At 38.9% G+C, this 12,262-nt stretch overlaps 1 protein-coding gene and 1 pseudogene across 1 annotated transcript; both read right to left on the bottom strand.

Annotated features, from left to right (window-relative positions):
- Window positions 1-2,873: 2,873 nt before the first annotated feature.
- LOC149189561 (putative pectinesterase/pectinesterase inhibitor 51) lies at window positions 2,874-7,552 on the bottom strand (annotated as a pseudogene).
- Window positions 7,553-8,640: 1,088 nt separating this feature from the next.
- On the bottom strand, window positions 8,641-11,797 carry LOC149189560 (fibrillin protein 5 homolog). Its single transcript, XM_089410275.1, has 8 exons — window positions 11,667-11,797; window positions 10,474-10,724; window positions 10,197-10,312; window positions 9,888-10,010; window positions 9,640-9,738; window positions 9,063-9,107; window positions 8,890-8,963; window positions 8,641-8,731 (listed from the first exon to the last, which is right to left on the bottom strand). The coding sequence occupies exons 1-8, from the start codon at window positions 11,795-11,797 to the stop codon at window positions 8,641-8,643; spliced, it is 930 nt and encodes a 309-aa protein (XP_089266401.1).
- Window positions 11,798-12,262: the final 465 nt, after the last annotated feature.

Raw genomic sequence — 12,262 nt, 5'->3', positions numbered from 1 at the left:
TTTGGGAGCAAGTTCATGAGATATCATACTTCTTGTCCTAACCTATGGCGTAACATTGGCATGCTCCCATCACCAATCGATTAAAGGCCTCCTATCCGGACCATCAAAGTGATTAACACTTTGAAAATATAGAAAATTTAAAGAAAATAAAATAAAAAATCGAACATGTATTTACAAAATTGAACCCCAAAATTTATTTCCCTGCATTGTCAACCTATCTCCTCTAGAAAATCGATACAACACAAACCATCCCATCAGGATAAGTAATTTGCAGAAGAATGGAAATTGCAAGAGTAAATTGTAGTGTCAACACTCTCAGCTAGGAATGTTGAAGGGGAGGAGATGAAAAAAAAACGAAAGGCCAACAAGCATAAGACACATAATCAAAATGTAAAGCCATATAAATAAAATGGGCCACAATACCATGAGTTAGACCGATAATGTGGGCATAAGCCATAGAACTGGCAGAGATTTCACAGAGACGAGGGTCCGTAAGGTTGGTTCAAAGTCACAGGGAAAGTCACAAATTTCAAGCGAGACACACACAGATTCAGAACAAACAGAGCTCTAAAAATAAAACCCAAACCATAACTCTATGGAGTATTCCAAACCAAAGCACCTGTAGAGTAGCTTAGCTCTTCCTCCACACACCCCAAGCTTCCTATGTGATCATGTGCATCGAAATCAGTCGGCCAAAGTTTTAAGAAAATTATTATAAAATTAAAGCTCATCATAAGGCCTGATCAGAATAGGTGAGAGGGATCCTTGTCGATTATCCATCCGATCGCCCTCACCACAGTCAGACCACATGAATGAACCTAGGTTTCACACCCATTGTTGTCCTGGGAAACACGTAGATGTTTCGAGAAACGTGGGAGACTGTCGGGATGGATCCCGATCAAAACCATGTAAGCAGAGTGGGGTTTCCTACTGGTAAAATGAGAACTCCCACAAGAGGCTTGATTGATAATCTGATTTGGAAAAACAAGTCAGATAACAATGAAACCTTTAAGTGGGAGTTACGTCCTCCACGTTAAATACAAAATCTTATAAACATGACTAATACCTATGGTTACTCTCCCCAAGTTATAATGCGTACAACAATGGTGCCAACTCTTATGCCCTATGTGGGCTTAATATGCATAGTGACATGCCCCGAGGTATAGCAATTATTGTATAAGTGAGGGTTATAGTTTATGTTAGAAACATTATCGAATTTCCGACATCCTTGCAATTATGACAAGATTGGATTAGAACGTGATAGTAATTGGAGCCTTACACTACTAACCCCACCAAGGTCATACACTAGCATTTGCACCACATGTTGCAAAAGAAACGCCGTAAGGCAATGATATGAAAAACAATAGCATAGAAGAGAGAAGTCAAAATTTTATGCAAATGACATAAGAAACAACAGCATAGAAGAAAGAAGTCAAAATTTTATGCAATTTTGTTTCTTTACCGGTGTTTATTTTTTATCATCAACAAATGGCCAATTCGAGGCAATGCTAATCTACATTTTTGACAAAGAAAAATCAATAAAAGTCAAAAACAATTATGGATCTAGAATTGAATCTCAACACAGAGGTGTGCCTTACTGTCTAGCATGTATGAGTGGATATCACAATGAGACTTTTCAGAACATTATATACCTTAGTGTCAGACAAGGGATGAACAAAGAGGAATCCCAGATAAAATGGAGACTTCTGGCTTGTTTTAAGTTTGATACATGATAAGTGCTACATGCTTTTTCCAACCCAAGCGTTGCTTCTGATCCTAAAAGAATTCCACAATGTTCTGATTTTTATTGAGAGCTGAGAAAGTGTTAAAACATGTGTACAAACTCATAACGTTAAAGAGGAGTATACTATAAATATAAGATTTATCCCACGTGTCTATCTAGTCCTGTCAGCAAATCTAAAATAACTTATCTTACCATTGGTTTAGGAGCCTATAATACAATTAGATGGATATAAACTCAATTACATCTTAGAAATCATGGGAAGACAATCATATGGATGGAAATGATAAACATACATAAAGTTGAAAAAAGTGAATGCATCATTGCTTGTGTGCAGCATAAGGACACCCACAGGGAGATATATTTTGAATAACATCACTCCTTGGAAAAATCAAAGAGAGTGTATGCAAATTGTCACACAGAATAAGCCATGACGTTGTCGAGAATAACATGCTGTTAAAAATTAAGTACCTTATTCTTCAAATGATCAAAGTATTATCCAAACTTATATTGTTCTAGAATCTATTAGTTCCAACGATGTTTAAATTATTCTTCATTGTGGTTGTCTTTTTATTTCTGGTGTTAATAATAGTTTGTATCTTATACCAGGAAGGTCAGACTTTTATAACTTTCTAGGTCCGGTTTTTATTTCAAGCCTTTTAAAAGTCTTTTGGTTAGTTTAAAAAGTATGTTGTAATGTTGTCGTAGAGTCCTCTATTACCAGAAAGCTGACTGATAGACTGGTTTTTGCTTCTGTTCACCAAATCGCTCTGCACTTACACTCAGCCTGTATAAGTTGCATGTTTTTTTTATATTAAGAACATATTGAGAATTTGAATGATATCTACTTAAAACTTGAGAGTCAATATTATGTTTGGTGGTTCAATAAATCCCTGTAATTTTCATTCAACCAATTTTCGTGATTTAAAAAAAAAAAAACAACAAATACAGACACCCAAACCTTTAGAGTTCATAACATTTTTCCAAAAGTTTTATCCCATGCTTCAAACATAACTACGGGAGGATTCACCCAATCACAAAACAGTGCTGCGTTGAAACTTTCCCAGTAACAAAACAACTTTCCTCTGCACCAGGTACAAAATTATTCTGCCATTTTGGTCATCAATGTCGATCAAAATAGTGCAGTAAAAATTGCAGACAAGTACAAATAACATTTTCCTCCAATGAAAAGCAAGTGGCTCCTTCATAGCAGATTGAAATTGCAATACTCCAAAGACAGATGAAACAGTGATAGAAGGAAACAATGTGGCTCATGGATTTTTGGGTTGCAACTGTCTGAGAATTTTTAGTCCCATTGCTTCCCGTTGAATTCTTCACCATCATCAGGGAACAACAACAATGTAGAAGAAAATCACGCATTAGAAGATTGCATAGTAACCAACCTTTGTTTTTGGATTAATTGATTGTATCTGGCAGCCATTCGTCTCCCTGTATAAAGTTTCCAACAGTATACATTCCTACATTTCTCTCAGGTATCTGATTAGACCATGGCGTTCTTCCAGAAACCTTAGCCCCCAGCCCAAAATTCTGGTATTCCCCATAGTAAAGCGTGTTAAGAGCAAAGTCCTCTATCCACGGCATCCATCCCTCAGGGCTAATGGCCTCTCCCAAATATGAATTTATGCAGATTGCTCTGGAGTACATCTTCCATGGACGACCCAAATAGCCTTTGTAAATTTTTGGGTTGGCATAGTAAGCCCTCATATATTCTTCAGTTCCATTGATAGTGCAGTTATGGAAAACAAATCCTGTGGGCTCGGCTGGTTCTGTTCGACCCTGTGCAGTGACAGGATCTGATGATCCTTTGTCTGAGTTTATTTGACGAGGACGCAGCAGAATGAGACAGTTTTCAAAGATGGCTGCCGAGTCTCCAAATATGAAGTCAATAGTGCCTTCTATTCTGCAGTTTCTATAGAACTGACGAAGAATATGAGTGTACAATGTATCCTGGTGGCCAAGAAAGGCACAGTTGTAGAAGGCAGAGTGATCACTATCTACTCTTAGGGCTACCGCTTGTTGACTACCTGGCCCTGCTGCATTTTCGAATGTTATTTCCCGTGCTAAGAAGCCATCAGCATTTACAGTTGCAATTGTGAAAACAAATAAATTAGCAATCCTCAACATCTAAAACAAGATTTAGTGGGATCGAGGAATATGGATTGATTGAATTTTCCTTTGATAAGAGTTCAAAACCAAAGAACGATGGTAATTGTAAGTATTAAATTCCGTCTTTGTTTAGAAATAGCATACACATATTTATCTAGTTATCAGAATAAACAGAGGATCCGATTTTAGCATATGCCCATTGAAATTTCTCAAACTTACAAACCCCAATGCATGTTGAAAGACATTACACCTATCATATGAAAGGGTTCCAAATATCTTATTCTTAAAATGTAAAACCATAATTAATTTTTTTGCTGCTTTAATAGGATGAAAGAAATGCAGAATCTACAAAAATAAATGTTATTGCTCTCTTCTTTTCAGCAACCTACAATCTGAAGAAAAGCATTATTGCTTCCCTTGCAAATGACGGATTGCATTCCAAGCACTGCTGGATTTTGATTGTTTCCTTCTCCTCTCATTTGTATTTTGTTGATGCTTTCTAGATCAGCATTCCTTTGCAAGGGAATTAATCTGGGTTGAACTCGAGTAGAAAATTTCTCTCTCATTAATTGGATGGTCATTTTCACAATTGATTGTCTCCAAAGAAGTCTTGTCAGCCAAATCTCTACCTTTCCTCAGGCTTTTAAGTTTAACCAGTATGCAGGCCCTCAGTGTTGTGGTTTGGCATTTTTATCCAGTAGTTCTTAGCAACATGGCAGAAAGGGCACACTTTATGTCCATGCAGAAGGAATTGGAAGCAATGGTAGTGGATTCCTTGGCCACAGAATTGAACAAGCGTTTAAAGCCCTTTGGGTTCTGCAAGAAGACCCATAAAAATCTGCAAATGTATCAAAGAGAATTGCTTCCTAGATCATACTTGTACAATAAGTGATCATAGTAGAAGGTCATTTGATTGTGAAACCGTTGTGGGATTCAATCCAAGTGACCTGAATTTACTGTAGATAGACGTCCTCTTTGATATCCATGTTTATCTCCATTCAGGGGCTAGGATGTCACTAGGGCATCTAGAGAATAGCTAAAAGGAGGGAGGCACTCTTTGAAGAAAAGCATTATTGCTTCCCTTGCAAATGACGGATTGCATTCCAAGCACTGCTGGATTTTGATTGTTTCCTTCTCCTCTCATTTGTATTTTGTTGATGCTTTCTAGATCAGCATTCCTTTGCAAGGGAATTAATCTGGGTTGAACTCAAGTAGAAAATTTCTCTCTCATTAGTTGGATGGTCATTTTCACAATTGATTGTCTCCAAAGAAGTCTTGTCAGCCAAATCTCTACCTTTCCTCAGGCTTTTAAGTTTAACCAGCATGCAGGCCCTCAGTGTTGTGGTTTGGCATTTTTATCCAGTAGTTCTTAGCAACATGGCAGAAAGGGCACACTTTATGTCCATGCAGAAGGAATTGGAAGCAATGGTAGTGGATTCCTTGGCCACAGAATTGAACAAGCGTTTAAAGCCCTTTGGGTTCTGCAAGAAGACCCATAAAAATCTGCAAATGTATCAAAGAGAATTGCTTCCTAGATCATACTTGTACAATAAGTGATCATAGTAGAAGGTCATTTGATTGTGAAACCGTTGTGGGATTCAATCCAAGTGACCTGAATTTACTGTAGATAGACGTCCTCTTTGATATCCATGTTTATCTCCATTCAGGGGCTAGGATGTCACTAGGGCATCTAGAGAATAGCTAAAAGGAGGGAGGCACTCTTTGAAGAACTGAAGACACCTTTAAAAAAACAGCACATTCGCTAGACAAAGGGGCTTGTGGAGGCAATCTAAAAAAGGCAAAGGGCCAGATAGGAGTTTCCCGTGAAGAAAGAAGACAAGTCCAAAAATGCTCTCAAGGAAAAAGGGATGAATGCCAAACTGTTTGTACAATGGGTTATGGAACTGTTTGTTTATGCTAAATCATACACTGTAGCATGAGGAATTGGACTGTCTCAGCCTGCGCGCAGTCAGGAGGTAACGAGGTAGGCCCCAAGATTTCAACACCGTATAGTACTATAGGTCTGTTAATTGTGTCAAAAAATGCATCTCAGAAGAGATGTCCTGAAAATGCATATGGAAGTATTGTCGGTCAAGCATGGAGAGAGACCTATAACCCTTTCTAAGTTTGGGTTGAAAGACATGGCTTAAGCTAAACCTAAGGGCTATGGATCAGATCCCATAGATGTATAAGCAATGGTAATCTCCACCTCGCTTCCTTTGAAGAAGAAGTGGAAGTTTTTTAGGGTGCTCTTGGATATTTAAATCACAACCTCAGTTTCACTAAGGTTCACCACCATCATTCTATGACCATCACATTGGCAGGGGCATCAAGCTATCTCTGAATGTCCCTAGGGGAGGAGGCTAAAAGGATCAGATCCTCTCCAAATAAGAATAAGGTAAACAAAACATGGTGTAAAACGTAAACATCTCCCTTATGGAAGTACTCGCTCGGTTATGCTCTAACCCATTAATGTATATCCCATGGAATTTCATGAAAGCAACTATGAGACACTCAAAGATGCCAATTTCACGTAGTCTCCAGAACGATAATTCCCTTGGAACAGAGTCCAAAAGCCTTCTGAAAATCCACAAAGCAACAGGACTTTAGATGAGGGACGTCAGCTTCCTTGATAATAGCACACAGGCTAAAAATGTGGTCACTAGTTTCATAATCTCTTCTAAGACTTGGTTGCCCCATAGCTTTGAATTTGTTCCTCTCTAGATGTTGAGAAAGCCACACGTTCACGCCCATAACATAGAGTTCGACAAAGGCACGCCCAATCATAATATTCCTGTAATTATTTCTATCAGAAATATCCTTCAATTGGAAGATGGGGTTGATGATATTTTGAGACCATGAAGAGGGAAAGCCAATGCAAATTCAACTTGCAGACCTTACTCATCTACTTCTTTGCTGGTGCTCAAGATCCTAACAGCTCTTTTAATGTCTCTTGGGGTGAATTAGTGACAAAAGGTGAGAGAGGAGAGAATATGGACTAAGGTTGACCCGAAAAATCACAGAGGGATATGGTCCGCAAGAACCATGTGTAATGATCAAAACATGTTGGAAGAGCAGATTTTCCAATTTCAATTCAAGGCATCTCAAATCTGCCAGGAACCACACCATGATCAAACACAATAACAAAACCAAACTCAGGCAAAGAAATAAATTCCAACTTAATATGAAGAGGAAGAGGAACAATGATGAGCATTACCAACAGTTGCAGAGCCATATGTACTTGGAACACCAGGCAGGGATGGCACACGCATAGACCCCGTGATCACAGTCTTCCCCATGCCATCCATCACCCACAAACATAAGATTAGTTTTACTGGGAGGAACCCTAACAATCTCCTTATACACCCCAACCTTTATATGTATCACGAATCTCCGCTCAGATTTATCCGGTGCACTGTTCACCGCCTGTTGAATACTCATAGAGGATTCATCCTTGGACACAGTCACATCGGGAACCAATTTATCAACCTCTAATACATCCCAAATTTGATTATAATGATGGTAATAATCTGCAGTACTAGAGGAATTGGATGATCTCTCTGTTTTTGGAGGCCTCCATAGGACCATATTCTGTCCGTATGTATCCAGAGCATCTACCATGCTAAGGGCATTGCTGGTCAAGCTCATGACTGTAAGAACAGGTTACGTTACACAGCGGCTGCTCAGCGAGATTTGAAGCAGCAAAAAAACCCATTGTTTGATTATGTATAATAAATTAAATATAATCAAAACAATGTAGTGACTTACAGTTCTGCCATCTTAACCTGGTTGGAGTGTTCAGAAGTTTTCTTCGCGCAAGGATAGTAATCGACGGATTTCAAGGGGCAGGCCTGCCTCCCCTGATTCAACCACTCTGTCAAAGCGTTATCTGTCCTGGGGATCTCCATCTCTGTCCCTTCCCCAGCTCAGCCGCAATGCTTGTCTCCCCCGATGCAGCTAACGAATCTTCCAGTGGAGTAAATACGCAGAGGAAAAATACGAAGACCGGCAAGAACAGCGAGCCTGAAACCAAATCCAGAGCGAGGGCAAGCGTTTGATCTGAGGTACAAACCCTGCTGCCCGGATGAAACTATTCGATGAAACGCCCAAACCGTTTGGGCAACCCCGATCAACGGCTGAAATGGTTGCAATCGTCTAACATATAATCCTGTGGCTTACAAGATGACAGGTAGGCAGAGAGGGGAGTTGATCTCAGAGGGAAACGCCTTACGGCGTAATTAATATAAAATGAATAAATTATATATATTTTATAAAACTTAGTTTTAACTTGTTATATTTAATTTAAATATAATTTTACTTGAATTTTATATTTTACAACTTGGCCACATGTTCACTTGTTCCACCTTTCAATTATCCAATCTGATGATGCGAGTTTGATGATAGAATAATTGCGATCATAGATTCAGTGCAGGGTGACAACCATCACAGCATTTTGAGAAGCCCTGAAGTGGAAATTTCGTGCAGGTTATTTACCTGACTTCAAGTCCACTGAAACCAGGTAACTGTATTTACTTTTTCAGTCTATTCAAATGATTGCTATAGAATTAAAGAACAAAATATATTATTGTGGCCCTTTAAATCAATTATAGAACACATTGTACAATTTAACTAAATAATCTCTAAGAGTCATCAGCCTAGGAATATCTTTTTTGACAATGATATTCTCTGAGCTTGATGCGGTCAGCCAACCAAGCTCTCATAAATTACATTTCTCTGCATCATTTTTTTTGACAGCTAAGAACTTGCAAACCTTACCCAGATATCTTTTCTCCTGCCACTCGTTCAAGGAGAAAGACATTACCTTTGTAATCCCTACCAATCCTAGTAATATTGTCAACATATCTTTCCCCGCATTAAGGACCATCATTCATGTGACCAAAATCACTTTTAACTATTGCACACTTTCAAAATTAAAATCAAACTGCAGCCAATTCAATATTTTCATAGAGAAAGAGAAAGAAGTCCTCTAATTATCCTAGGAAACATATGGTCAAGGATACGTTATTTCCAACCAGCCTTGGGGATTGAAAATGCTGAGAAGTATATCATAGTTCTTTCGGAACAAATTTAGTAACTGCAAATCACAAACAACAAAGACATTTGCAACCTCACAACCGAAAATTCCATGCCAAATCTTGTTAACAACCTGTATTTCTGAAACAAAGTAGCCTACCGTTTCAGGGGCAATGGCTGATCTTTCAAACTGGATGTCAACGCGCTGGTTGGAAAGAAGGGTAGGATTAGTTTAAATACTTATGCAAGATTGAGAAACTGAACAATGTTGACTATAAATTTTGAATGAATCAAATCAAGGAATAGGAAAAGACATGAAACAGCAAATTGAATTTGATCTTGAGCTGGTGAAATTCAGCCCTCAACCTTAATTCCATGTTCATTAGGCACCTGATTTTTCCCTATGATTTCGGAAATATCAGAGCACACCTTTTGATTCTATTCAAGAACATAAACTAATGCATATTGTAATAAGTTTTCCACAATGGCTCAATAGATATCAAAGTGTAAATTTTGATTCTATTCAAGAACATGGACTATTCCATATCATACTCAGTTTCTCCCAATCGTTTGGAATATATCAGAGTGAACATTTTGACTTATTCAAGAACATGGACTAATCCATTATAAAATCAGTTTCTCAACATTAATTGGAAGACCTCAATGTGCACATTTTGATTCTATTCAAGAATGTAGACTAATCCATATTACAATCAGTAAGGGTTAGGGTTTGGAACCTTAGGGCTTGCAATCTTGAAGGAAGCCTCAATAGTTAGCTCTCCTGTGAGCATGCCCAAGCCGGCAACACTGAAGCCAATGGTGTTTACTGCTTTTCCCTACATTCAGAGGATTAAGATTTCAAAACCCATATGGGTCCCTACAGAAATCAAAGCCATGAACACCCAAGCTTTTATGATATGATTTTGAATTTAGAATAAAAGACAAGCAATTCATGAATGAATGACAAACTGGATAGCAGAGCCACCTCTTTTGTATTGATAGTCTGCACAAACTCCCCCAGAGCAATAAAGTCCCGGAGACCTAGCTTTGTCCGTTTAGAGCCCAGGATTGTTATTGTACTGTATAGAAGCTTCCACCGGCCTTCGACCTGGTAGAAACTTCACATTAGGGCATCCATGGTATCCTATCCATGCCCAAATCTAATTAGAACATGGGATCCCAAATCTTGAAATGGAATAATAGCGCTAATTTCTTTTGTAAATGCCACCAACCATTGGACTAGATCCACTTAGTTTCGGAACCCAGATTCACACTGAAATACAAACGCATTTACCATTTGGAGATTTTCAGTAGGATTGTGTACAGGGTTTTGTTCTTCAAGCAGCATTAGAAGCTTCTCTATTTCGGTCCTTTTAGCCACTGGAACGCCGAAAACACCCCTGTTCAGGCCTTACATTGACATTCACAAAACCCAAACGGGCAATCAGCAATTTACTTTCAGAAAAGGCTTAAATCCTTCAGCTCCGAATTACTGTTATCATCCAAAATGCAATAAGGACCCCAAATTCAATAACAGAAAGCATAACATACCCATGTAAGAATAAGCTAACCTTGTAAGGAATTTTTTAGGGCTATTTTTAGTTGATCAGTGCTCCCAACCTCTGAAGTCTCCATGGAAAGCTCTGTTGCTGCACTCGCATTCAGAGACCTGATCTGCTGCACATCGCATCTGATGGCGCCGCCTTTGATGGCATGATCCAGCAGCCTATGATCCAGTGGAGTAAATACGCAGAGGAAAAATACGAAGACCGGCAAGAACAGCGAGCCTGAAACCAAATCCAGAATTGAATTTGATCTTGAGCTGGTGAAATTCAGCCCTCAACCTTAATTCCATGTTCATTAGGCACCTGAGTTTTCCCTATGATTTCGGAAATATCAGAGCACACCTTTTGATTCTATTCAAGAACATAAACTAATGCATATTGTAATAAGTTTTCCACAATGGCTCAATAGATATCAAAGTGTAAATTTTGATTCTATTCAAGAACCTGGACTATTCCATATCATACTCGGTTTCTCCCAATCGTTTGGAATATATCAGAGTGAACATTTTGACTTATTCAAGAACATGGACTAATCCATTATAAAATTAGTTTCTCAACATTAATTGGAAGACCTCAATGTGCACATTTTGATTCTATTCAAGAATGTAGACTAATCCATATTACAATCAGTAAGGGTTAGGGTTTGGAACCTTAGGGCTTGCAATCTTGAAGGAAGCCTCAATAGTTAGCTCTCCTGTGAGCATGCCCAAGCCGGCAACACTGAAGCCAATGGTGTTTACTGCTTTTCCCTACATTCAGAGGATTAAGATTTCAAAACCCATATGGGTCCCTACAGAAATCAAAGCCATGAACACCCAAGCTTTTCTGATATGATTTTGAATTTAGAATAAAAGACAAGCAATTCATGAATGAATGACAAACTGGATAGCAGAGCCACCTCTTTTGTATTGATAGTCTGCACAAACTCCCCCAGAGCAATAAAGTCCCGGAGACCTAGCTTTGTCCGTTTAGAGCCCAGGATTGTTATTGTACTGTATAGAAGCTTCCACCGGCCTTTGACCTGGTAGAAACTTCACATTAGGGCATCCATGGTATCCTATCCATGCCCAAATCTAATTAGAACATGGGATCCCAAATCTTGAAATGGAATAATAGCGCTAATTTCTTTTGTAAATGCCACCAACCATTGGACTAGATCCACTTAGTTTCGGAACCCAGATTCACACTGAAATACAAACGCATTTACCATTTGGAGATTTTCAGTAGGATTGTGTACAGGGTTTTGTTCTTCAAGCAGCATTAGAAGCTTCTCTATTTCGGTCCTTTTAGCCACTGGAACGCCGAAAACACCCCTGTTCAGGCCTTGCATTGACATTCACAAAACCCAAACGGGTAATCAGCAATTTACTTTCAGAAAAGGCTTAAATCCTTCAGCTCCGAATTACTGTTATCATCCAAAATGCAATAAGGACCCCAAATTCAATAACAGAAAGCATAACATACCCATGTAAGAATAAGCTAACCTTGTAAGGAATTTTTTAGAGCTATTTTTAGTTGATCAGTGCTCCCAACCTCTGGAGTCTCCATGGAAAGCTCTGTTGCTGCACTCGCATTCAGAGACCTGATCTGCTGCACATCGCATCTGATGGCGCCGCCTTTGATGGCATGATCCAACAGCCTATGATCCAGTGGAGTAAATACGCAGAGGAAAAAGAGTAAATACGCAGAGGAAAAATACGAAGACCGGCAAGAACAGCGAGCCTGAAACCAAATCCAGAGCGAGGGCAAGCGTTTGATCTGAGGTACAAACCCTGCTGCCAGGATGAAACTATTC

This window comes from Pinus tabuliformis, chromosome 3_1 (genome assembly GCF_031772625.1).
Source record: "Pinus tabuliformis cultivar Carrire ecotype Pingquan chromosome 3_1, CPIR1, whole genome shotgun sequence".
NCBI classification, from domain to species: Eukaryota; Viridiplantae; Streptophyta; class Pinopsida; order Pinales; family Pinaceae; genus Pinus; species Pinus tabuliformis.
This window is presented reverse-complemented; position numbering and strand designations above follow the sequence as displayed.

What these genes read in the sequence shown, in the direction of transcription:
- LOC149189560 (XM_089410275.1), bottom strand. Translation starts at nt 11,797, where the DNA reads ATGCAAGGCCTGAACAGGGGTGTTTTCGGCGTTCCAGTGGCTAAAAGG. An exon ending in TCAAGATTGCAAGCCCTAAG is followed by an intron (nt 9,108 to 9,639) that starts GTTCCAAACCCT and finishes CTTTCCAACCAG; the next exon opens with CGCGTTGACATCCAGTTTGA. An exon ending in CAGCCATTGCCCCTGAAACG is followed by an intron (nt 8,964 to 9,062) that starts GTAGGCTACTTT and finishes TGTGATTTGCAG; the next exon opens with TTACTAAATTTGTTCCGAAA.